Source organism: Ischnura elegans, chromosome 12, assembly GCF_921293095.1.
Source record: "Ischnura elegans chromosome 12, ioIscEleg1.1, whole genome shotgun sequence".
Taxonomy (NCBI): Eukaryota; Metazoa; Arthropoda; class Insecta; order Odonata; family Coenagrionidae; genus Ischnura; species Ischnura elegans.
In genome coordinates this window covers 33,298,046-33,326,030 of record NC_060257.1, presented here as the reverse complement: position 1 = coordinate 33,326,030, position 27,985 = coordinate 33,298,046, and the positions used below count along the sequence as shown (strand labels likewise).

Genomic DNA, 27,985 nt, shown 5'->3' with positions numbered 1-27,985 from the left:
GTCATTCATTGGCTGCGCGCGCCACCTCCGCAGACTCTAAGATTGAGGTCGCAGCTTCAACCTCAAGGACCCTTCCCCTCACCTTCCCTCCTCCGGCGTGGTCTCTCCACCTCTTTTATTAACCCAACCATCTCACTCCTGCACGCTCCCTCCTTACACCACGCAAATACGTCATCGCCCTGTTGATGTACCCCATGTACTACCCACCCCGTGCAGTGTAACCACTCTTTAAGATGTGAGTAAATATGTTTGCGTAATACCTCCTTAGATGAAAGACACCGCCTGCAGGCAGTATACTTTTGATTACAATAATTTGCAATAATTTTAGCGTTACAACTTTTACGTATTATCAAATTAGGGATATATCGTTATATTAAGCAAAAATTGACTAATAACCAGATCCTGCTTAGCCGAAGGCTTGTCAGGATCTGACAGGCAGCTCCACTGAAGGATAAGAAGTCCTGGCTGTCCTAATTGTTTCTTGGGGACATGGACGACACTTCATGAGCATAAAGAATATTTCCCTTAATTATCCTGTTTGAAATCTGCATTAACCAGTGATCATGTGAGTATAAAAAGGCAGCTATTTTGTCCATTCCATGGACACTTGTGGAATAATATAATTATGGATATTTAATATCCATACATGCATAGTACTAAAATCCTACATGCATACGTGTGTCTCCTATTGTCGCGTCAGGTAAATGTGCTGTGAGTGGATCTTAAGTCTTACATTAAGCATAAATTATTCCATGACCGAAACTCCAAGGATAAGATGATTACAAATTATCTACTCGTATATCTGTGGTGCCAACACCTCGGTGGGTGTCGGCGGTTCCCGGCACCGTGACCGCAAGACCAACCCGAGGGCCGAAGCGGTTGAACCTGCTGCCCGGTCGTTACAAAATGTCCCCTCGGGGCAGCGATATCCTTGACGCGCGTTCGCCGCCGCGGACATGCAGGCGTTGAAGTCTCCTCAGTACGGCGTCGTCGGTCGGAATTCTTGGTGTGCGGAAGAGGTGGCTGGGATGGGTGGGTTCAAGTGTGTCGCCTGCCCTCTATCGGGAGTGAAAGTTAACGAGGAGGTGATCGACTCGTGTCTCGTCATTCACGGAGGTTATCATTGGCCGTGCGATGTAAAGGTGCACGTGAACGCTATACAGGGTGTTTCAGGAGGATTCTGCAATACTTCAGGAGCTGGTAGGGCAGACAAGTTCAAGAATTTTTTAATAAGAATAACAATTGTAATTATGTCGTCTTTATTACCAGCGAATTTTGGACTAGATAGTCCTTTCTTACAATTTTTCTTGTTTCTCAACCACAAATCCATGACCTGAATGATGGTACATCCACCCAGACGGATTCGAACCTACGACCTTTGAGTCGGCAGGTTGTGAAGTTGCCCCGACGCCACCAAGACCGGCATGAAATTGAAATTATTACACCATTAAATACGTACATTTTTATCCTACAAACATGGAGTCGCTACTCCTCAGTTACTGAGCTATGGCAACGTAAACATTTTTTTATGAACTTTGCTGTTACCATGAAAACATGTATTTTTTCGACATTGGTTTATAACCTTAATTTTTACCATGTTACGACCCAAGATTTATAAAAAAATAATGCTTAAAAATGTCTCCCTAAACGCCTCCTGAAGTATTGCAGATTCCTCCTGAAACACCCTGTATAAATTTGCTGGAATCTTGTCGGGAGACTGCCCATGGAGCAGTTGATTTTTATCATTTTGTTGATCCCTCCTAGTATGAGGGTGCTGAGCATATTTCCATGATATTGAAAACATGATTTGCGTGAAATTGAAGCCATCACGCTATTACAATACGCGCCATGATATTCCCCCAATTAAGGTAGGTTTTCCACTAGTCTTGTAGATTTTAGATATGAGATATTGTTACCGAGTGTTTCCATTGTTATGTCGAGAGGATGAATAATGTAGGAAAGAATACAGTTTCTACAAACAAAGATGGATGTTATCATTTTGTTTAGATGGATATCATTGTTGTTGTGTATGTGACTGCTAAGTATCTCAATTTACATCGATCGTGGCTTATGAAGTAAGGGGCATACTTCAGTTTTCATACTTGAAATTAAGTGAAATCCTCTTTATGTTCACAAAGCGTTGTCCATGTCCCCAAGAATTAATGAGGACAGCGACGACTTCTTACCCTCCAGAGTTCTTACCCCCTGGAGCTAATACGAAGGTTGGCTTCTTGGTTGGTTGGTCTTCGTTATCTTTTTATGATCTTGGGCTACTTCTAAACTCTCCAGACCTCATCTTCTCCAGTCAAGTCGTTGACTTTCTGTTCAACTCCAGTTGCACTCAAGGCTTAGTGTGTGTAAACAAACTGACAAGGTATTTTGCAATTAGAGCGAGTCAGCAAAATGTTTGCTTTTGTTATGACAAGGCAAGACGCAGTGATTATGTTCGAATTGTGAAGGTGGCTTAGTTCTTATAATTCTAATACTTCTAAACACAAACTTTAGGCTGATTCTCTTTTGAAAATTAGAAGGAATCATTTTTACAATAAAATCTCATTTTGGGAATTAGTCACTTTTTATAATCACTGTATGTAACCAAAAATATTTACTATTTTTAATGTCACAAGCAATAAGGAAAGTATCCTAGAAAGATGGCTCACCGGCTGTTTTCCAATTGGGGCCACGAAGTTTATCCGGTGAGCTAACCAAACTACGTGACAGGTCGTCAAATCATTTTTGCGACGCTCCGCCTAGAAGACCTTCTTGGTCCAGAAGTAAATTCAAAGAGTTCTCGGAGGATCCACTTTTATTCGTCTAAGTGGGCTACCAAGATCTCGAAAACAATAATCCAGCTATTCTCATGTGTAAATTAAAGGCTCTTCTCCCTTTGAACAAAGCTATCTATTGGCTCTAAAAATGTGAATTTCCTTTCATGTTACTATTTCCTTGATAATTTCATAACTTGTACAATATTCGCCACCTTGTTCTTGCAAGTGATTCTTTCCGTCCGAATGTACCTATCTGCTGAAAATCCTATTTAATCAATGTTTTCTGACTTTACAATACCTTCTCAAAGTCCATGTAGGGTGTAGAGAATGGTTTACTCACGTTTATTATTTATTTTTCTTATAGTCTTGGGATTTTTTTCCCGCCTTGTCCCCCCATTTGTATTTCAATGCAAACAGACTGGTTTCCTCCATCAAATGAAGGCACGATGGGGACTGATATCAATGACTATCGAGCTGCATAAGACTGCATGTGAACGTTGCTTTCATTATTAATAAAAATAGTCGATTATATGCTATTTAAAAAAATTTGATTCTTGATTTACGACGAGTAAAAAGCGTTTTAGAAGTTTCACGGAAATCAAATTTCAAAAATCCTCCAACCAACCAGCTGTAACCGCTGCAGGTGGCTCCCAAGTTACCTGGTCAAGATTAAGTCGGTCAGTTAAAGTTCACTACTCCTTGAGTAGCTTCGCAATAATTCATTGCATTGCTGGAATCTCTTGCTATCAAATGGTCACTGAACGGCCTAGAGAGACCTGTTGCTTGCGGTTAGCCACTATATCGTATATTTTGCTTCTCTTCCTTACCGCAGCTGTCGTGACCTCCGTCAGGGAGCATAGCGGCCGCGACAGCAACTTCAAGTTTATCTGTCTCGTACAGCGTTGTCACGTCTCGCTCGGTCCAATCTTGGGAAAGTGAAAGCCCTCAACAACGGCGGATTGGATGGATGTCGCGACCCAGAAGCGTGATTGCCCGAACTATGCGTGCTCGTGTAGCTGTAACATTTTTCGTTCGAGTTTCGGAGTGGATCGGGTTGGTGTCGTGTCTAGAGTTTTTCAGAGAGAATATGCCAGAGGTTGAGAGATGACATTAATCTGTTATGTAAACTGATTTATTTGAAACAATGCGTCCTATTGCTGTATTACAATAGCTAAAAGTGTAAACAAGGCAAAAATCAAATAATAACAATAACATTATTACAATGCACAACGGATCAACCGCTCAACCAACTTGATTCATTATTAAGATGGAGAGAACGCGAAACGGTTCAAGTCTGCATCAAAAATGTTTCTAAATAAAACATTTTTCTTTGTCTACCTTAATATAACATGATGATTGGAGGCATTGGAAGGGTGATTTTTTTATTACCAAGTTTGTGAAAGAAAAACTTAATGATTTCCACTAAATTTAATCTTACGTCGATTAATCGATGTCAGCAAAAATTTTTCGAAAAGAGTGCGTGGAACAGAATATGCTGTCGTATTTATCATCAAAGCCGATAGAAATTGAGCTTTCCATGAGGGTAGCGTGTAATTAACATCAAAACCGGTTGGCGTGAAATAAAATTGTTGAAAAATTACGAAAAATTATTTCACCGCTGACATAACGCAAACTGCTCACATCCCGGAGCCCAGTATCTCATGGACCAAAACGCGTGTCCTTGAGATGCCGCCCCAAACCTCCAGCTTAAGGCGTAACGAAAGGTGCGTGAATGCGTCTGAAATAGCTCTCCGACTGTGGGTTACCATACCCGAAGTGAAGATACGTCCGCGAAACCCATCGAAGCGGACCACGCGGTATGCGAGGCATTTCCTGCCGAGTGGTTAGTCCTTCGGAAAGTGAGAGTGTGTTACTCTTTGCACTGCGTTCGTCCTCTTTCGATCTCCCATCCCACTCCTCGCTTCTAACATCCAATATCCCCCTCCCATCCTCTCCCGTGCGCTTTGAAGATTCTTGAAACAAGATGGCGCCGTCGAAGGTGCGCCACCTTGGCATAGGATGGAAGATTTTGATGACTCCCGCCCCTTTCTCAATGCCAATTCGATTTTGCGCCCAGCGTCGTGTATTTTTGGTCCATGATTCAAATCGCCATGTAGGCGGACGAATTTTCTATCGAGCGCGTGTATTAAAAAAAGACTTTTTGTTCCTTTTTTGGCACATAAAAGTATTTATTATTTTTTTTCTGTGCGAAATTCAGGAATTTCCTTCCATTTTAGCTTCGCTGCTGCTAACTCTTATAGGCATTCGCAGCTATAACTATTTATCTATGAACTACCAGCTGTGTACGTTATTGTGGAATACATCTGTCTTATTATGTATCTGCTTTTATTTGCCATCATCACAATTGGCAGCAATAGTTTTTAATAATCAATAAAATAATTCACTTGCGTGGATCTGTTGGTAGCTTTTTTTACAATTTTTTGAAAACGACATTTCCATCACCTAAAGCGACCAGTATTCTTTTTTTTTCAGTGGTAAAGCGTCCTCTTAATGAATTTCATAAATATTTTTTTCTTTTATAAGTTCGATTCGATTCACTATTAAGTGAAGGAGCTTTCTTCCAATTTACATTTACTGCCACCCATGTTTTATGGGTATGCTGGAAAAATTGTTAAACCAGCGTCATCACTATTAACTGCAATAGTTTTTTTTATAATTAATCAAACAAACTTCCTATGATCTTTTAGTACCGATACATTCTACTATTTTTCCCCAAAACTGGGTTATTTTTTAAAAATCATAAGTTTCCCCATTTTTTTCCATAGATAAATTATTGGATTTTTTTCTTTTATAAGTTCGATTTAATTTACGAATTCTCGATTTCTTTTGTTTCCAGGTGAGAGCGTGGCGGACGTGAGCACCTCGTCGCCGGACAGCGCGACCGCGGGGGGTGGCGGTTCGCTCGGGGGCGGCGCGGGGGGCGGTGGGGGCTACGAGGGCGCGGGGGCGGGCCTCTCGCCCCCCTCGACGCCCGCCCCCGCCAGCCCCCCGGCTCAGCCTCCGCCCCCGCCGCCTCCGCTGCAGCACCACCTGCCATGCACCTCGTCCAACTCGCCCACCGCCACCACCAACACTCCCACCGTCACCACGCCCTCGTCTCCGCTCACCACCACCGCGGCAGCACTGTCCACCTCCTCCTCATCCTCTTCCTCATCCTCGGCCTCTTCTGTGGCCTCTTCGCCCCCAGCACCTGCCGCAACCCCTACATCTTCATCCTCTTCGCCTCCGGCCGTAGTATGCTGTGACCCCGTGTCAAGGGGACCTCCGACGCCGCAGCCCGCGAGGTCATCGCCCGCCGACATGGGCCTCGTCCACGGCGAGAGGTGAGTCCCGTAGAAGTTTTGTATCCAATTTTGGATCCAATTTTGATATGAATTTTTTGTTCAATTGTGTCTGCAATTTTGTATTCAATTATGGTGGATGCTATTCGAGACTCAACTCACCGATGGCGGCACTGGAGTTTCAGGTGTAATTTGCAAACATGACCGACGCATCGAGGATAGTATTGTGATGGTAACATTGGTATAGTAGGATGAATCGTTGGGCCACTGCGAAATATAAAGTAGATAATTTCAAGGAAGATTTGTCTTGGTTTTGAGGAGGTAGTTTCATACCTAGGGGCAACATCAAATGGCAATATACATTCAGGAAGTTATAAATTATTCGTAAAGATTAAATTAATTGGATAAGAACAAAAAAATTCTATTGACTGTTTTTGGGACATCCTGGTGATGAGTTAATCCTTTTCTATTGAAGTGGCGACCAGCGGCTCTTTTTTCATCAATATTTTTGAAATTAAATGGGTTTTTAATTTTAATAAGTAGTTTGGTAGAATCACCATGGTTATTTACTTAGGTCAATCGCATCCTCGAAACAACATCTACAAAACGTTCATAAACAAAGAGATCAGTCGTCTTTTAAATTATTGAACTATAATACCTTTGTATTAATTAGTCACAGTATGTCAAAAATGATTTTGCAATGATATTAGAGTTATTTGTAAAAAACCAAAAGTGCTTTTAAATGTTTAAATTTGTGAAGCGATACGATGCGACTAAAACTACATTGTAATTCACGTAACTGGGCGGTGTAAATAGTGATACCAGTTAATGGGTTATAAATAGGATCGATTGTTTACGAGTTCTCGTAATGTAAAATCATTGTAATAAGATTAAAACGGCTATAGTAGCGGTGCAGCATTCCGCGTCATGCAACTACCATCATATAGCTCTTCTGTCTCATAAGAACCGTGGTGTAATAATTTTCAACCCATTTTGGTCTTGTGAATAGTGGGAAAAATTACTACAGCTGTTTTTATATCTAATGGGATATATTTTGCGTAGAGTAAGTAGCTCGGTTATTATCCTGGTCAGTATCTCCTCCAAACAGCTGTAAAAATAATTGAAGGCATTCCTATCACAAATGAAGGAATGAGTCGTCCCCAAACGCCGAAGAAATTTGCCAAATCTATGCTCCCCTAGATACTTCTCCGGATATCAATTACACATTATTATCCTGGTCAGAATCTCCTCCAAATAGCTGAAAAAAAATTGCAGGAATTCCGATCACAAATGAAGGAATGAGTCGCCCCATACGCTGAAGAAATTTGCCAAATCTATACTCCCCTAGATACTTCTCCGGATATCAATAATACATTATTATCCTGGTCAGAATCTCCTCCCAACAGCTGTAAAAATAATTGCAGGAATTCCTATCACAAATGAAGGAATGAGTCGTCCCCATACGCTGAAGAAATTTGCCAAATCTATAATCCCCCCTATTATTCTCCGCATATCAATTATACATACTCAGGTTCGTCCGAGTGTATTCCGTGAGCTCATTGCGTTACGTTACGAAATCGGGGTCAAACCTGCATTCATTGTCACGCTCCCACCCCAAACGATCATTGAAAAGGTTTATTTTTCGATCTTGAACCCGGCGGTCCGAACGCCTCGAGATAATGGATTGAAATTAATTCTTCGCCACTGGCGGTTGAGTATTTGGCGTGACGCAATTTCTGCCGAAGCCGATGGAGGTGCTTGCTTTTATATTCGCCTCCGATCGGCGTTTGTTTCCCAACTGTCGACCGACACTCCTTCGAAATGTTGCTGGCCCTCGGTCAAGGAATCGAGAATTCTCCGGTCCAAGGACGACCTCTTTTCATATTTTCTCCACAAGAGGACAACGCTGTTTCTTGAGGTGGTTTCACAGTGACAAATTCACGCCAAATTCCGTCAAAGACTCTTATATGAATTGCCATGAGAAGGTATTCTTTTTTGTTTGAAAAAAATTACAATACAGCTTTCGTAGAGTGAAAATTCTGTGTTAAACATATGATCTATCGGAATTCTTTATTACAGCTGTGTGGAAACTTAAATTTAATCAAAAAATTACGAAGGAAGTGCATTTTTCAATACTCTCATTTAAGACATTTCTGGCATGGATAATAATTTTGCAATCTACTTTGTCCAACTTCCTAAAAGTCTATTTATTATTTTTTTAGTCATGGCGTATTTTCATTCATATCGTTAAAACATTCGTTGACTTATCGACACAGTTATGCCTGTGGCAAAAATATACTATCAGTATACCTTTGTAATGTGTTTGAAATCCAAGATTACGAGACCGAAAGAGATTCCACGGGAAAAAGTTAATTATTTCCCTTTTTGAGAATTGAAACCGAAAGTTTGCGATCATTACTTAATGAATATTCTGGGAACTGGCCCCATTCTCATAGCCTTTATTTCTGAGCTACCATGTCAAATTTACTTTTCCTTCATACACAGCCCCGCTTTCTAAGTATCCTGGAGGTTATGGGTACGTGCATTCACATATGTCATGCGCGTTGCTTGTGAAATTGAAAGGGGCTAGCGATGACCAAGACGTTCACGGACTTGCGTCTCACACCATTATTTTCACGAATGACTCAGCACTTCATCTGTGCTGCACTCTGCTCCTTATAAGGTTGCTTCGGTGATCTAGGCGAGAAATATAACTTCTCCTTATACTGTAGTGTGAAAAAGGGGATCTATTCTCTTTCACTCAGCTATGTGAGATGAATTAATGTCATAACCCTTGCTAGAGGAAGGTTTACCCTCAAAATCCATCTACTTTGAGAACTGATAGGGTTGAAATTTTACTGATGTTCAAAGATTTTTCATTGTTTTATATTGAAATTAAATAATTAAATTTTTAAAATTAGATAGACCAGTAATTTTCAGTTTATTTTAATCAGAAGCCTACTTCTCGTACTATTCGCGGCGAAAAATCAATGGCCTTAACCCTTTCGCAGATAAGTTGATGACGTCACAAGCTTCTTCCGTGTTGTTTTTCGCTTCTCCGAAACTCTTCAGCCTGGCGTGTCTTTGAGCCGTTTTATCTAAACTTTGAGCTGTCTTATCTTAACGGACTAATTACCCGACACTATATTTGCGTCTTTAAGTCATAGAAAATGGTGCTAGATTTCGCGTTATTTTGTTTCATTTGAAATTTAAATTTATGAGAGAATGACTTAAAGAGGAAGTTTTCCTATTTCGTCGTAACTTCATATTTCCCTTCCACACACCAAATTATTTAAATGAATTGTTGTGATTTCGGATTTGAGTGAAAATCCCCATTTCCGCTTGTATTAACCCTTCAGCAGTGAGAAACGTACTGTCCGGTCAAAATTTGGTGGCTCCTGGGTTATTGATGGAAAAGTGTCTGTCGAGATTGATATTTCAAGCAAAATATTTTAATCAAAATGAACATCTCGCATTTTCAACAAAAAATATAAACCAAAATATCGATTATTCGTAAAAATTGACGGTTCTCAAAAAGAAAAGTTTGTATAAAAATGGCATTATTTTTCTTTCAAAAAAACACTTTAAATTCACGCGTGAGCCGTAGAAAAAATCTACTTATAATGCATGCTTGATTTATTAATGCTAAAAATTTGAGATGATGAGAATTTTACTGACTAAAAAAATTGAAACAGTTATCCGATATTCCACTAATCCATCCCTTAGCGGGTGGGGTTCTCTTTGCGGGTCCTCGGGAAAAGATTCGCCCGGGGACTTCAAGGGTACTTTACCACTCCCGGCAGAAAAAAAGGCTCTGGTTACCTTAGCAAATGTTCCCGCACCGAGTGGAAGACTTGAAATTTACCATCGGCAAATGAAGGGTTAAAGCGATCTCTACGAATGGGCACGTGCCGCGCGAAAGTGAAACCTCCACCTTCAGGGTCAGTGTGCACTTAACCGGCCACGAAAAATCGGCCAGCGAAAGTGGGAGTGGTGAAAGTCGAGGCTGGCCGACACGCACGACACATAAGCGCGTTTGCCAAACGCGGCGTCCGCCCTTATCCCTCAGAGATTGAATGAATTGGGAGACGTTTTATCGTTTTGTAAAGGACATTCGAAAACCAACAAATCTAATGGGTTCTCGAGGATTAGTATCAAATTTTCTTATCTATATTCCGTACTCATTCCTAAGTTTGAAGTGACGGAATGTTTCGTGTAGTAAATGTGGTTTCAGAGAGCCTATAACAAATGTATTCGTTTGATTTAAACCACATTTAAGGAATTTGGTGCATATGTTTTTTTTTTATTTGTTGAGTTTTAAGTGTTTCACATCACTCTAATTTGGAGTTAGAACCGAATAAAACTTCCGCAATGTGATACGCCTGCTGTAGCTGCATTATGAACGGCAGGATAATGAATTTATATTGTATTCTGCACCCTCACGTATCTGCTTAATTCATCAAGTAGAGTATAATATTCATTTACCACTTTTCGTTATTTTTGCCACAAATACATACGAAAATGTGGAAAATGTAATATAAAAAATATCGATCTCAAATCGCGCGAAGGTTGTATTGTCAGCTAAAAATTTCTTGGGCGCAGAAAATAGTGTAAATGAATAGGCGTTAACTCCCTTTGCTTTGGCATTTTTGTAGGCCAAGTCAAAAGAAGTTTTCTGTGGATAAACCCCCACCGAAATCATGGTAATGCAATGTAGCGTAACTAGTGGAACACTTAGCCGGCAATCGAGAGCTGAGTTTCCCGCTCCCTTGGACTTTCCCGTGGTCACTTATGTTAATTTCCCCGCGTGTGACGAGTGCGGATGATACGAAATCCCCGATATTACGAACTATTCTTTGGTCCTTTAGGGAATTATTTCCTTTTTTATAAAAAAATTAGGGTTATCTTCGCTACTTAACCGTTCCTTGCCTTATCACCAGTTGTTCTCACGTGTGGCCATCACAACATAGTTCAACTGTTGATCTAATCCTTCCCTTTTCGATGGAAAGGGTAGGACGATGATTAAATCTTAAGGATCTGTTGCTTAAATAAAGACGATATCTGGAATATTAGCCCGCAATCCTGTGATTTATAGGGAAAAATCCTTTATTATTGATATAACGAAATCCCGTGTATAACAAAATAGAACGATGGTCCCCTGAAATTCGTTATAATCAAGTTTAACTGTACTTAGATAATGATAATAATATGTTATCGTTTCCTTTCAGGATGAAACCCGACTCGGAGCGGGGCGACCTGCCCTCGCCCGTGGCCTCCAGGGGGAACGACGGCCCGCGGGTCAAGCGAGAGAGCGAGGACGCGGGGGTCGTGTTCGACGGGGGCGGCGGCCCCAGCCCCGCCTCCTCCCCCCGCAAGGCGGAGGCCTCCCCAAACTTCTGGTCCCACCCCGCCCCACCCTCCTCCTTCCCCGCCTCCCCCCTGCCCCCCTCCCCCTCGTCCCCCGCCCCCTCCACCACCACGCCCCCCTTCCGCATCAACGGGGTGAAGCCGGAGCTGATCAGCGGGGGTTACGTCAACGGGGGAAACAAGGTGCCGCCACCCAACTCGCCCTCGTCCAGCTCATCTCCGTCGTCTTCGGCGACGATCTCTTCGGCGACGCCGACCTCTTCCACGTCCGCCGCCCCGACGTCTTCGTCCCAGCAGAACATGAGGATGCGCGCCCCCACGGTGGTGATGGGGGAGGTTGGTGGAATCCGCACCATGGTGTGGTCCCAGCCGGGGCAGAGACCGGACGCCTCTCCGGTCAGCACGCTCGACGACCCTTTAAGGCAGTCTGTGGCTGTTGGGGGACTCCTAGGGCTCTCCCAGGAGCCCCCCTTGCGCAGGGTTGGTGGGTTTCCGGGGCACTTCCAGCACCAGGGAGGTGGTGGTGGGGGTGGTGTTCCGACTGCGGTGGTGACCTCCGTGGGGCACCACCACCATCCGAGCCCGAGGCACCAGGCTGCGACGGCACCGCGGTTCCCTCCGCTCAACATGGAGAGGCTGTGGGCGGGTGACCTGAGCCAGTTGCCCTCCGAGGCGCTGAACTTGTCCTCCCCTTGGATGGTACCGAGGAAGGGTGGGAATAAAGGGGATGACCTGATGTTGTTGGATGGGCCAGGAGGTGGGCAGGTGGGTGGAGTGCCAGGAGGGGGTGCATCGCAGGTGATCCTCCTGCCAGGGTCAGGGGTGACGCCCACCGTGCACTCGTCTTCGGTGACGACGGTTGACGACGAGGAGCAGGAGCAGCCAATGATCTGCATGATCTGTGAGGACAAGGCAACGGGCCTGCACTACGGAATCATCACGTGCGAAGGGTAAGCATTTCATTTGCTTCCAATACTATTTCTTGCTTTGCTATTTCTCCTAGCTGATTACCTAGGAATATTAATGCAAAGTTGTAGCATAACAGATGGGGTTCCCAAAGAAGTGCTGGACATTAGGTGAAACAAAGAAATTATAATTAGAATTCTGCTGTGTGAACATCAGTTGAATTCCCCTGATGGCATAAATTGCATATGTATTGGTTGAAGAAATCAATATAGCTTTTTTTCCACAAGTCTTACTTTGATACAACACATTACAACCGCTAGGTCACCATCAGGCACATCAGGCCTGATGAGGACCTGTTTTCTTCAACCAATATGCATTCTTTCCACTACATTTTTCCTGCCTCAGTATATTTTATGTGGTATAAAATACCATTAACATTGAATACCGTCACGGGAATTTCAAGGAAAATCAACAAGATTTTACCCTTCCCATTAAAAGTAGCTTATAAAGTTCTTGTATTGTTATTTGACCGGGATCCTACAAATAATATGTATAAAGCGAGTAAGTTAGGGATTTGGAATCTTTCAGGGAAATATTAGTGCCCTAATCAGTATTAACATCCTATCAGAATATTAACTTGAACTTACTACATATTATCTGTTTCTTTGGAATCCTACCTACTTTGTCATTCATTGAGTTGTGCCCCATTCTTGATTACTGAAATGTCCTCACATTATTCATTTTCATATACAATTTTTTCAACAAAAGCGTAAAGTAGAAGTGAAGCAATAATTTGATCTAACATTGTCCAATTTCAGATGCAAAGGCTTTTTCAAGCGCACAGTCCAGAACCGTCGAGTGTACACTTGTGTTGCAGATGGTAATTGTGAAATCACCAAGGCCCAGCGAAACCGTTGTCAGTATTGCCGCTTCAAGAAGTGTATTGAGCAAGGAATGGTTTTGCAAGGTAACTATATGATTATTATTTCCAATTATTGTCCATTCTTTTTTCCTTTATATTTTTTTCATTCAATATTAATGTCTCAAAATGTCCCTATGGTTAAAATTTTGATGCATACTTGGTATTACCTTGAGTTCATAATTGCTGTATGCTCTAACTAATTTTTCAATACATCATTCCTTTCATTAATAATTCAATAATGGTCATAACTTAATTTGCATATTTCATTTCTTTGTGTTTCCATTGAATCAATTAGCATTCATAATTGGAAAAAGGAACTTCATTAATGAGTTCCATTTAATATCTTTTAAGATTTTAAGATTGTGTTATCCTGAGAACTGTTTATTCTTTTTCGAATGAAGAAAAGTAAAAAATCTGTACAAACTGTGATACTGAAATATGTATTTTTTAAATGATTCTCATTAGTACTTGTAATGATTCTTTGTTTTCTTTTCTTTTTTAACTAAGCTGTGAGAGAAGATCGCATGCCTGGAGGTCGAAATTCTGGTGCTGTGTACAACCTGTATAAGGTAATGTGTATAGTATATACTCTGTCTCACCAACTTGTGCTTACTAGCTAGAAATTATTATTTTCTATTTATCTTTAAAACATATTTAAATTTTTTTGGTAAATTTATTCATTAAATTACTGTTTTTTTCTATACTCTTTCATCTCAATATAATCTTTTATTTGACTCTTTCCGAATTTAACACATTTTGTACTGGTGTTTCAAGTAACTCCCTAATCTCTTGTATACTTACAGTCCACCTCTGATTCTATACTTTTACAGGGCATTCACTTGAAGTATATGAGAGTAACAGTATAATGCTCTAAAAAATCCCTACAAAGTAGCAATCTGCTATGCTTACTACCTCTGAAACTTTTGAGTTTTTATTATCCTTACTAAGTGACATTTGAATGGTGTTCTACTTTTAAATGATGATCAGAATTGGCAGTTCTCACGCAATGGACGCTACTTGAAGCATTTTTATGTACAGGCAGGCTCTCCAGGCATAAAATAGTGATTTAAAAATCAGTTAAGTTAGCTCTGTTGTGAGAAAGTTATGTTGAAGAAGGATAAGATGTTTGTGTTGAAAAATTTATTTGAGTAAATGTTGGTTTAATCATTCCAAATAAAGAACCAATATGCCTAAGGTTCCCAACAAAAGTGATTCCGTTCATGAAGCTGAAGCTAATTCAGCTAGGTGATATTCATTAGAATTTGAGATATGTGCAAATTGTTTTGGGCAATTTTAGGAGCATCCACATTTGGACCACTTGTGCATTCATATTGTATGTCTTTCAAATCAAAGAATTGATATCATAAAGTCCGAAATGTAGGTCATGACAGTCCGTTGAACACCGCCACCTTTCTTGTATACAGTATGTTTCATGACCAGGTGTAAGTCACGTTATTTCAATTTCACTGTCACATTGTGCAACATCATCTCATCTGATGATGGTTGCGAGAAAACTTCCAGCTCTATCCAAACTCCTCCTCCCTGAAAGGCTTTGATGTGGCGGGGAGGAAGGCAGTTTTCATCTTTCATAATGGGTTCATCGACCCTAGAGAGTGAAAAAGTGGAAAAGGGAAATCTGCGTTTGGTCATGGAGCATGAAACCACTGGCAGAAAAGAGGTTGGAGGGGGGAGGTGCTGGGATATTTGCCAGAGGGAGGGGAATTAAGGTCACAGCAGTGACTTTCTCTTGCTGCCTCGAAGTGAAAGTGTAGGTTGAGCATTGGGGGGGGCCAACCAGGAAGCACAATCCGAGTGCCAAGGAAGGCATTGAACATTCATCTGTTGAGGTCACCAGTGACTGCAGAACGAAAAATTTAAAAAAAAACTTTCTATTTTTGGTACTGATCCTATCTCGGGAGATATGTTTGTTCTCCTTTGGCACATTTTCTGTTTTCCTAATCCCTCTTAGCACCTCTCAACATTGAAGGCCAATGTTTTATCTGTGCACTGGTCATAAAACTACTTTATTTAATTTATAATTTTAGTTTGTGAGCATAACATTCACCCCAGGGCATAAACCCAACCCAAGGTGTAGTTATAGGGTGCAGAACTGAGCATTACTCAGTTGTATTTATGTGAGTAAATATTCAGAAGTCTCTTGCTTTTTTACAAAAAAATGTATAATTCTACGGTAATTTTAAAATCAACGTATATTTCAGCAGCTGAGGGTTTATTAAAAGTTTGAATAAAATTACTGGGGGCATTCACTAAATCGTTTTGGTGATAAAACTTAGGTATTTCATATTTTCAATCATTATGGCTTGATAATTGAAGATACATAATACTAAATTTTTCATTCCACCATTTGTGACACAAATGAAGCAATGCATATTACTGTTTCCAAGTACAATTTGGTTTAGGTACTCTGGTAGAAGTTACGTTTTTTTTTGTTACCATCATGTTTACAGAGACAAGACTTGTTTCTCATATTTACTATTTACAATTCAAGAGAAATGTCACTTCTTCACGCTGTGCTTTGTTCACTGCAGGTCAAATACAAGAAGCATAAGAAAACGGGAGGCAAGAACGGCCAGGTGAAAGCAGAGAAGGGAAGCATCAACGCTAATGCAGTCGTGAATGCAGCTGCAGTTGTGACTGCAGCGAGCCTACAGCAACAGCAGCAGAAGTCGATGATGCTGATGTCCGGAGGTGGGAACACGGTAGGGGGCAACCCAGGCCTACCATCCTCTGTGCAGACCACACTGATGGGGACGACTGGCGTGGGCCTCACCCCAACGCCTACGACCCTTTCTTCATCATCCTCTTCTTCGTCATCGTCATCGTCCTCTTCATCGTCCATCTCGGCCGCTTCACCCCAAGATCACCTCCCCAACGGCCCCCAACACCACATGCACCAGCATTACCACTACCTCCAGCAGCAACAACAACAGCAACAGCAGCAGCAACAACAAAACCAACAGCAGCAACAGACGCACCTACACCAAGGGGCCGGGACCAACGTTGGATCAACGCAGGTGAGTTTGCTTAGGAAGTACGTACATAGTGGGCATTGAGGCATTTGGTTCAATGCAGGAGCTAGGTTCACTGTGAAAACTACATACTTAAGTCTACGGAAAATCATAGGGTTTTTCTTCGCCATAGGAAAATCTTTCCTTTCTGTAGATACAACAAATTATGGTTACGTACCTTATTTCTCCGAGTATAGTCCCCCTCTGAATATACTCCCCCCCCCCCTAATTTTGAGGCTTCAGTTTCGTAAAAAGTTAAAAAAATGCGTTTGAATCTAGTCCCCCCCTTTACTTTTGCCACAGGCATTTTTGGAAAAAAAGTGGGGACTATATTCAGACATTTACGGTAAGTAGTGGCCCCCCCCAGTGAGAAATGGGTGGTGGAATCCACGTGGAACCCACGTGGAGAATTAATGTGGATACCACGTGTTTTTGGTCGTGGAATCAACGTGGAACCCACGTGGAAATTTGGTGGAAAAATTAAAACAGCAGTTGGTGCTGTCCTAAAACCATTAAAACCTCAACCACTCTATAGCTAAACCTTCTATATATGTGTCTACGATTTTTCATGCGCTCTCATGGCTGCCTTTCCACGAATTATATAAAAATAGAATGTGCGATACATTTTCACATAACTAGCGTGGTTTCAGGATGATAAATGACGCAATGTCACCAGAGAGTTAAGTTCCACAAATTAGAAATTCTGTTTAACATTTTATGATAATCACCACAAATCCACTTGAAATCAACGTGGATTCCACGTGGGTCCAACCACTCAATATCCACCACCACCATATATCCACCACTCAACGTGGATTCCACGTGGGTTGCACGTGGATTCCACCACCCATTTCTCACTGGGCCGTAGCCCAGGCGTGATGATGGCGTGGGGTTTCCTTATCCCCTCCCTTCCAATCCTATCCTCATCCCAGAGGGGACGGTTGGATCCCCATCATGGCGGTGCTTGTTTACTTTTTTCCTTCCCCTCCAAACCCCTCCTCAGGGTGACTAGGCGAATAAGTCTCAGACATGCTTCCTGGCCCTGGAGCATTGTATCCTCGGGCCCTCATCCACTGTAAAAACTTCTCAACACATTCAGTGCAACCTTGTCAATTGATGTCATACAAAACCCTTGCAGGGACTTATCAGCAGCATCCATGAAGAAGGCCTTGTTCTGAATATAAGCGTTCAATGTGGGAGGGAGGGCTAGCCAGGTTATTTATTAATAATCCCCGTGCTAAACTACGTTTATCTTTATTTTATAACCTTTATTTACTCCTTTAATGAGTAAAATCCCACTTGTGAGAGGCTAGTGTCGAGAATAATACTTATTGATGAGTTATTGAAAAATAGAAGTGAAATTGTTTGAAATCCATTGTGAAGATTTGTTAAAACTAAATGAGGTTGGTGTAGGGAGGTTGATTTATTGGTTGACGATTTTATGTGCAAAGTATGGTAATAATAATAGTAATAATGTAGTCTTTATTTCCATATAGTCTTAGAGACATTTGAAGGCGTCAAACAAAAAATCTCTCATTACATTAGAGAGAAACATAAATAATCGTTACATAAAAACAAACATAACTAACGCATGACATACGTACATTCCTAAAAATTTACAGTTCTTAATATACAGCATTGGAGCATGATGTTACGGCTATGTCAAATATTAGTGATGAAGCCAATATGCCATGCTAAATAAAAAATAGCTATGTTTAAAAATATTATATCCCACCTAAGACTGGCGGTATATGATAGGTCAGCATTTCACTTTCTGGAGGTGAATGAGTTGTTGATGATGGGTGAAGGAAAGGTGGTGTATGTTTTCCCTGTCTCTATTGTGATTTCTCTATTTTTCTGCATAGGCAATGCCACCTCCATCATCTCCCCACCATCAACATACTCAGCAGCAGTCACAGCAGATCCAACCACCGCAGACAATGCAGCAGCAGCCACAATCACAGCCATCGCCACATCATTTGGTCAACGGGCAAATCCTCAAGACAGCTCTCACCAATCCCAGCGAGGTGAGTGGAATCCAAATTTTGCTTAGATTTTGAAGCTGGAAATCAGCCTTAATCTCCATCTTAAGCTCAATTAAAAACTTCACGATCTTTATATCTGTAAAATCAGTCCTTTTTCCATTATTTTTGGACAAATACATCGATTCGAGTGCTCACAAAAAAAAATCCCAGTCACCAACCATAACTCACTTCCATTCCACTTTGATCATTCCTCAATACTCAGTTATCTTTGTTGTTTTATTAGCTATATTATTTGTTCATTTAAATTTTTATGATAGGGCTTAGTCTTTTTTTAGTTATTCCTGAAAACCCATTTGAAAATATGCCCTTTTTTTCCCCTAAAAATTTTAAGTTTTCAATTATGAATTACATATAAAGTAGTGATTTATTTAAAAAAAACTTAAATTACATTTTTACTTAAAATGTAGTCCTTCATGTATTTCTCGGGGTTGTTTAAAGAAAAAAAATGCCATCCCTTCTCAAGGGTGGAAGCTTCTGTTGGCACTATGTTTCTTTCAAACTTCTCTCTCTGCAAGTGGCCTTGTAAGTCATCATCTCACCATAATTAATTCTTCAGGTAATCCACCTCAGACAGAGATTGGATCATGCAGTCGTGAGTTCATCTAGAGACCGTACAGCTCCCCCATTTGAGGCCATGATTCAAACATTATGTGACTGTGATGAATTCCAGGATATTGCCACTCTGAGGGTAAGTGCCCATCAAATGGATTTGGGTTTCCTTGTATCAGTATTCTTTTGATACTTAAGTTGTCTTAGCACTATTTCAATCCAATCAAATATTTTATACCAGTTCCCCATCAAAAACCAGGTCAGGAAATTATGTAGTGAAGTCAGATCTGGAACTGAAATTCCTGATCAGGATGTTTGGGGTTATTTTTATTGGCTATTACACAAGAGTTGCTATCATATACTGTAAACCCACAATTGATTTCTAATTCTAAGTAAAATTTTAGTCAGGTTGCTAGTTAACAACAACTTGTTGTAAACTAACTAAATTGTTGTCTGATGGCATTAGAAGTGGATGTCAACAGTCATTCCATCATTTTGGATGTCAATCAGTTAAATACTAACTGGAAAAATGTTGGTGCCTTATCCATTTTTATGGGGAATATCACAGATGTCTATCTTTCTACAGTGACGAGTAATTGAATCTCACTCTATTCACTTTAGATCTATTCATGAGGATTTTAGTGTATCCAACTTCCTTTGCCAAAGAGAAGTTTTTATGGTCTAGCAAAAATCATGGTACATATATGCAAGTCCATCATTATCATATGTCTTGGATCAATTGTGTTTGTGTGAATGCTTACTTAAGTTCCTAGATGCTTGGATTTGATGTATTTTAATTTTAATGCCATTTTAGGGAGGTATTGGATTGTGCAGTTAACGATTTCTTTTGATCATGTATTTGTGGCTAGTTTTCCAAATCCAATTGTACTTGACCTGTTCTTCTTTTTGTTTTAGAACTTGGATGAGCTTCTTGATCATAAATCAGACCTTTCAGAAAAGCTCTGTCAAATTGGAGATTCAATTGTCTACAAACTAGTTCAGTGGACAAAGCGTCTTCCATTTTACTTGGAGCTTCCCGTTGAAGTAAGTATTAACATTTTCTTAAATGTTTGTGTTATAACTTCATTTTAAGTAGGTTAAAGCAGTTGGAATTGTACATTTTCCTTAGTAAACTGTGTGTTTGATTCGTAGGCATTATCAATTATCTCCAAATATTTTCATATAATTAATATTTGTGACTTTTTCAGGTTCATACACGACTTTTAACTCACAAATGGCATGAACTTCTTGTTCTTACCACATCTGCATATAAGGCCATCCATGGTTCACATAAAGTTGAAAGTGGGGAAATAACTGAGGCAGATTTTCCTCAAGAGGTAAGAAATATATGTACTATGAAATATTCTTCAAGCAGTTTTTTTATTTCAATTGCTACATTATCTTCTTTCTGACATCAAATTAGGCCTAAGATTTGTTCAAATACTAGCCAATACTGTTTTATTTTATTTTATAAGGGAATTTTTGATTTTCTGAGGGAAAAAATCCTCTTTAAAAGTTCCAAATTTTATTAAAGTAAGCTAATTTTATTGTTTTGTTGCCAGTCAATGTCATAAAAATTTACCTTTCCAATACTATTTTGTCACAGAAAAATAAGGTTAGTGAAACATTTTTAATAGGATCCGGTTTTATTGGATTTCATGTTATATACTTATGTTTAACTTCATTCTATTAATGGGAAAGTTTACATTACTTAATCAAAACACTATGGTATAAGTTTGCACGGAGGGGTTCTTCTGTACAAAATGTAGGGTTTTATCAGGAACTTAAGTGAAGTATGAATATTTATGTGGTTACTTTTCTTGGTACAAGTGGGTAAAAATTCAAAAAGATGTTTCGTGCATCAGAAATATCTGAAGTATAAAATAATCATTCATCTGTTTCAGGTTTCGAATAACTTGTGTACATTGCAAGCGTGTCTCCGATCCATGATGGGTCGACCAATCACGTTGGATCAGTTGAGGCAAGACGTTGGGCTCATGGTGGAGAGAATCACCCATGTGACCCTCGCCTTCCGTCGAATCAGACTGAGGATGGAGGAGTACGTCTGCCTCAAAGTCATCACCATGCTGAATCAAGGTTTGTTTACATTTCCTTCATGTGATAATATTGCTAGAGATATGTAATAACTCTACTAAGATATGTATTATAAAGGGCGCCTGTTGATAAGCCAAGAGTGTCTTAGTAGGGCCATAATGCTAATTTAATTAGTATGCATTTAATTTTTAACTGTCACAATGTAAAAAATTTTGTTATACTGTGCAATTTATTTAAATGTTACATACTTTTGTTACAATTATTGATTTTCTATATTAAGTAGATAAATAAATCAAATATAATAGTGAGAAAAAAATTATTTTACTTAGTTGCAATCTAAACCAAAAAGCATGCTCAATGAATTCATTTGTTCCAGGACGAGGTGGTTCAAGAGAACTGGAAATGATACAGGAGAGGTATATGGCTTGCCTTCGCAGCTACACTGACCATCATTTCCCCCAGCAGCCTACTCGTTACCATGAACTTCTACTCAGACTGCCAGAGGTTAGTATCATGTTCTATCTACATCTTTCATTTTCTGAATAACTTGGAAATTCAAACTGCATGTTATGGCTCTGGAGATACAGTAATGAAGTAAGTTCATTTCTACATTTATTGAAGGTTCTATGACCACAGAGTCAGGGGCGCAGCTAGGAATAAGGCTAGGGGGGGTTTTAGGCGCAACTAATACTTACGGGTGTGGGGGTATTGCATACCTTCCAGGGTAAGCAGGAGTTGCAGGGGGCCCTCCTCTAAAAACATTTGAAGAATAGTGGTTCAAAATGGAAACTTTTACGGCTTTCTTAGGGATATTTCATAAATCCTAACACTATTCTATCAGTAATACTGATCCAAATAAGTAAAATGGATTAAACTTAAAAATTTCTCTGAGCTCTGGGGGGGGTTTAATCCCCAAAACCCCCCCCTCCCTGCGCCACTGCACAGATTAACTTGCCCAGTGGTTAAAATTTCACTTTATTTAACTCCTTAGGTGCAATCAGCAGCTGCCCTCCTTCTTGAAAGCAAGATGTTCTACGTTCCGTTCCTCCTCAACTCAGCCATTCAGAGGTAGTACTTGCCATCACGGGCATCGTGCCACAAGCAGACGTTCCCGTTACTCCTCTGTTTGGTGACTGATAAGACCCAAGGCCTCTGCAGCACCCCGTGAGATGTCAGCATACATCAGACGGACGGACGGAAAAAGCAGCATTGCTTTAGATCCCTTCCAGTAGCAACAAAGTTAGGTCTTTGACCAAATTGTTGGGACGAGTGAGGGCTTTGGCGATCAAAACAAAACCCTCTTCATGCGGAGGTAAGTTTGGTGTGTGCTCTGAGGGCACCAACTGACTATCTTCATGGCATCGCAGCTTTAGACTCACGACTGTGAAAAATCTCTCGCCCAGTATTGCACGTGATGTGCAAGGAACTGTAATGACAATTGAGAGAAGTCTGTTTGTTTCATTGTCATGGCTGCAGTTATAGGGGTTGGGTGTCAGTGTTCAACGCCAGTGATAAATTTTTGCCGTTGTAAATTTGTTTTCAAGTGTTGAAGGACTCATGTGGTTTTTTTTCCTGAGTCTTTTGTGTACATAGCGAACACACTTGTGAGTTACTTCCTCAGGAGAATGGACTGTGGAAGAAGTTACCGAATGAGATGCATAGCTGTTGAAGTTTGTTTCACACGGCTTAATCTCCAAATTCTCGTAGTCGTTGCATCAACGCAGGTTGATTGCCGACACTACAGTGTTCATTACCGCCTGGCATAAAGCTATGAATAGCCGAGCTCAGGAACAATAGTTACCATTTACATTGAATCAGAGTGACCGTCTTATATCAGTCTAGGAAATATTTTCCACTGTGTTACATTTGATGAGAATAGGCGGGGAGGGTTAAATATGTTCCAAAAAAACACAGACGGTGGTTTAGTGTTACCCACACTTTATTCTTCATGTATGCAATGGAAATAATTCATATTTTGTAACTAGCTTTCTGTGAAATGTGTTTGGTAATGTAGGAATGCATTTCCTAGGACATTGTACAGAGAATACTTGTGTGATGCAAATGAGAAGACTCTAGTAGACGAAGAGGCCTGACAATGTTGGCATTGGTTACCCTCAAGAAGCAATGAAGTCGTTGATGGTAATGGCTGAAACAATGCCCAAAAAATAATGTTGTTCTTGAAAGTGAGTGGTGTGGAGACGAAAATATGTCCAGAGTAAGGGAATAAGGAATTTGGCATGCAACCATGGCACAATTTGGAGAAGCGTATGGTGGAGTTTCCTTGACTGCCTAAGAAAAATGGTTGGCCATTGAAAAAAACCTTGCCGCTAAGAGACTGCACTTAATAAGAAGGCCACCAACAATGTGGAGAGGACCAAAACAAGGCTGATGAAGGCTCTGCAGCAAGCACGCATTAAATTCTTCATGACACATGAGGATATTGCTCAACTTGCTAACTGCCCATCTCATATTTATACACAGTTTTTTTCCCATAAGTTATATCTTCCTCAAAAACAGTATGTTCCACTTAATTTTTAAACTGCATTCCCTTTTTTATACTGATACAATGCTTTCACTTGTTACAATGAATTAAAAACATTTGCAGTGAGGGTCAATGGATTACAGTCTCAATGAACGTTTTCGTTTTTGATTATGAGATATCATTTTTGTCTCTCTCTTCACTTGCCTCTTGTTTTGAGTTTGTTTGAAATGGAATGTGCTTTTGGTACATCTCTCAGGCAATCATGAGCAAGGAGCCTGTCAGAAAATGTCCTGTTGTTGTTATTTAGTGAAAGAAATCTCTCTTGTCACTAGATGTTGAGTTTGATGCAATTTTTTTTACAAAATTAATTCTACTGTGCATCGTACGAGAGTTATATATTTTGTACAAAATTTGGACAAACTTGTTTTATAAAATGTATGCAAGAGGCTTTCTAGTGAAATTCATGCTTCTTGCCTCACTCCTTTTGTTTCATAGTTCATTTGTAAGTGAAAGCAGGCCAAAGCGACTAGCTGCCAAGTGGGTGTCTTCTGCCAATTGTGTCGACTTCCACGTTCCCCTCAGCACTTGCTCTCACGTTAGCACGTAAAGAAAGGACTTGTCCCATTGTTTACTGCCCACTGCTCAACAAGACCACAGTTACCAATAGCCACTGCATGTTTGCGCTAGTGTCGTACATGTGTATTTGTTCTTCGTTTGTCGGTTAACGACAAAAGAGTTTGTTCCTTTACCGGCAGCATTATTCCTTTTTTTATTTTGCTTGCCCCTTCCTAGTGTTGTCTTAAAAATGTTCACTACACAGCCCCCAACACAAGTTTATGCAGAGAATTTGTGGATCACCTCGGGATATGGTTTTTTTCCATTTCCTTCTCCTCTGGATAATTTTTTTTTGCTTGAGGCAGACGTGAAAATATATATAAAGTTTTAAAAATGTAGGTTCAAGAAGAATAAAACCATGATCTCCATGTTCTCTGTCCATTGTATATTTGCCTGTTTTCTTTTGTTTTCATGTTTGTGTGTTTGAGAGATTAAAAAAAGCATCTGAAAGATTTTTTTGTGTATAAAAGTGTTGGACATTGTATAAAGGTACAATCATCTCATGGAGATGAATTGTCAATGAATATATCCGAGAGTGAAACACTGTGAAGTTTGTGAATTTCGATTGAGAAGAATTTGCTAATGAGGCAATTTTTACTGATGTGTAAAAATAATATATTGCATGTTTGTTGTCAGTATTGTCAGAGAATTTATATACATATTATATATACATATATATTATATCTATATGATGATGAGATTTATGATGGCCGAAAAAATACTGGGTCAATGGAAAAACCCATGATAAACTTCCTCGCCAAAAGCTTGGATTTCCTTGACTACGGCAAGCCTTTGAATTGACTAATGACATGACTGTTTGCTTAAGAAAAGGATTTGTACAGAAAAAAAATGTTGATAAAAATAGTGATGATTGTGTAAGTAAACTCCCATGTTGTCTTAGATAAGGGACTCTGCTAAGGAGTGACTCCTGACTCATGCGGATGAGGAAATATAAGCTCTTGAAGCTGCTACACTTTTTGCGATATTTTGCGTACTGCCCAGCAAAAGGAAAAATTATGCATAGCTCTGAATCTGAACCCTCCTCTACTCCTTTTCACAGCTACTTTGCCCTGTGAGCTCATCCTCACAATCATTTCTTCACTGCCATGGTAATTGCGGACATGCTTAGAAGTTTACATGAAATGTCTTGAAATACTTTCCTATCCTTCATTTGCATTTTCTTGTCTTGAAAACATTGTACTTTTCCATTTTGGTATCCACTGAGACAATACCGTTACTCCTGTACATACATTCAGTTACTTCTGGGTAATTTTAAGTGAAGATAAAGTCTGCTGCCTCATCATATAGATGCAATATTCATAATGCATTCAACAATTATTGGACAGATTTGTTTGTTTCACGTAAGATTGCCATGCATTTATCCTAGTTCATCTTTTTACACTCACAGTAATTGAATAGATGAGTTTTAAATATGAACAATATCTCACACTGAGCCAACATTTAATGATTGTGATATATAATTTTCCATGTTCAATTCCATTGCATTTTTAAATTTTGATTGTTACTAGGGCTTAGAGCTGACAGTATTTTGAAGCTATAAAATGAAATTTACCCTTGGCTTTGATAATGAAATTCTTTTTCGCGTCTATAATATTATTATAGTGATTTGTCTGCTCTTCTCTGCATTTATTTTATGCTGGAAACAGCAGACATCTTTCTGGATAACTAACTGTTGGATTCAAAGTTGCAATAATATGATGGAGCTCTTAGCCTGAAACTACTTTATTTTCACTTCCAATTACCAAAATTTCCTGTTGGGGCCATACTTACATGAGACATTGTCCCCAGAATTGTTTTGCGGTGGAGGATGTGACTGTCATTTACAATTCTTCAGCTATATTCTTTCTCACAAATGTCCTTTGTATTTGAAGACTGACTAATTACCCATAGGGAGCATGGGAATACCCAAACTTGGGATCGCAGGCTGTAAACATGTTAAGGAAAGAAATTAGGCAGATTTCAGAACTGTGAAGGGTTTAAAATAGTCTGAAACATAATTATAAATGTAGAGGGGGATGGGTTCTTTCATCTGGAAAACGTTGGTGCAATATGAAATGTGTTCGCAAAAGATTATTGTGAAACCGATGAAGGAGAAGTGTCTTGCACCATTTTGACTGCAAAATGGAGACTAATCAAACTTGTGTTTGATGCCTTGTACGTAGTCTCTTCTCGATTCTTCTTTTTTATACACACATATTATGAGTACCCTACCCCACAATTTTGAGGAAAACGTTTTATTCAATGAGTAAACTGTGCTATTTTGACTGTAAATGCACGTACGAACTATCTGAGGAGAGATAGTGAATTTTAAAAGCAGAAAAAAAAATATACGATAAAATAACTGAAATTGAGAAGACTGTTCATATATCCTAGGCTGGCCATTGCCTGGGCAAGCGCATCCAATTATACTGTACCCTTCCCCTTCACTTTTTTAAGTCCATCTTTTACAATGAGGAGCTCTGTTAGCCAAGATTCCAAGGCTTGTGGTAGAGAGATTGTGGTGTAGTTAATGAAAACTTGATGTCATGTGATTTTTCTAAGTGACAAAAGAGATGTTTTTTGTCCTCCCAATTCCAAGCAATGACTGACTGACACAATTTTACTTAAAGCATTAAAAAAAACTATATAAATATATATATTAAGGTTCCCTGTTCACCATGCTCCCAACCAATCCATTTCATAAACCACATTGACAACCACCAACCAAATACGTAAAAAAAATCCACAAAAAGTTATTTGTAATTATTATACTGTGAATGAGAGGGAGGGAGAGTGAGAGAAAGATAACCTCTTTAAAAATTATCACTTTCTGGTTGTTAAGTTTTTTCTGTGTTAGGGGGGGCTCTGAAGTCTGTAGTGTTTGTAGAAAATGAAACCTTGTAAGGATAAAAAAAAGTTGATGCTTGTGTATTTAAAATAAAATCCATGAGTAGGTCCATGTTCTCTTCTTTTCATTTACTAAATCATCTGGGCTGTCCTGTTTCCGTTCTTCCTTTACTTTTTTAGACCTGTGGTTGGCTCTGGTTTCTTCCTGTGTCATTATATATCTCAAAGAGATTACGGTGTATTCAGCCGCATCTTTCTCAGTGTTCAGGTGGTCATTATATGTAAACAGTTCTCAGGTTTCCATCTGGGTTAGATACTCCATCTCATATTTGCCGACATTTTGATGAATTACTAATTCATTGTCATCACGTTGATGGTTGGCTGGATGGCCACCAGGACCATTATGGCCTTCAACGGTCTCTCATCAAAACGTCAGGAATGATGTAGATGGACAATCTAACCTGGATGAAAACCCAAGACCTCTTTGCATAAGCCATTCGTCGGGAGAAAGTTAAATCGTTCACATATAAAGGCCTGTTTACACGATATATTAACACGTACGAGTTAATGTAGGTTTGCGTGAATGATTTTTGTGGACCGGAACGGAACATGTACGAATGCATGAACCAAATTAGAACAGGTTCTATTTTCTGTGCATGCATTCGTACAAGTTGGGTGGTTACACAGTGCATTTTGGCGTTCATTCTCGCGTTCATACATTTAGACATTAACCCGTACGTGTTAATGTACCGTGTAAACAGGCCTTAAGGGGTGATTATGTCAAGATCATTTCTTGAGAGCAAGTTGAATGCTATGGTATGCTGTGTGATTCTCATTTGTATCACTTCCATCTACTCGGTGATCAGTTGCGATCAAAGGTTTCCTTTGATCACCCTTTGCTCACCATACTGGTGACTGATCAGTACCATGATTTCTTGTTGATCAGTTTCATTATATATCACACCGCTCACCTTCTCAGTGATCTGGGGTGATTGCTAACTGTGGCTGAATGCACCCAATATTATTAATTAGAGGTATGCAAAATCCAGTTTTTATGTGACCAATTTGACTTAGCCATCCTTTTAGTTTGATGATCAA

General features: G+C 39.8%; 1 protein-coding gene across 1 annotated transcript; it reads left to right on the top strand.

Annotated features, from left to right (window-relative positions):
- The first annotated feature begins 956 nt into the window (after positions 1–956).
- LOC124168659 (hormone receptor 4-like) lies at positions 957–26,999 on the top strand. Its single transcript, XM_046546922.1, has 13 exons — positions 957–1,200; positions 5,626–6,112; positions 11,299–12,387; positions 13,162–13,310; positions 13,773–13,834; positions 15,815–16,300; positions 18,160–18,321; positions 18,896–19,027; positions 19,804–19,932; positions 20,097–20,225; positions 20,793–20,985; positions 21,320–21,447; positions 21,935–26,999. The coding sequence occupies exons 1-13, from the start codon at positions 957–959 to the stop codon at positions 22,013–22,015; spliced, it is 3,471 nt and encodes a 1,156-aa protein (XP_046402878.1). The 3' UTR covers positions 22,016–26,999.
- The last annotated feature ends 986 nt before the right edge of the window (positions 27,000–27,985 follow it).

Excerpts from the sequence above, each read along its gene's own strand:
- LOC124168659 (XM_046546922.1), top strand. The coding sequence starts at position 957 with ATGCAGGCGTTGAAGTCTCCTCAGTACGGCGTCGTCGGTCGGAATTCT. Across the intron at positions 6,113-11,298 it reads GGCCTCGTCCACGGCGAGAG|GATGAAACCCGACTCGGAGC; the intron begins GTGAGTCCCGTA and ends GTTTCCTTTCAG. Across the intron at positions 19,028-19,803 it reads AGGATATTGCCACTCTGAGG|AACTTGGATGAGCTTCTTGA; the intron begins GTAAGTGCCCAT and ends TTTTTGTTTTAG.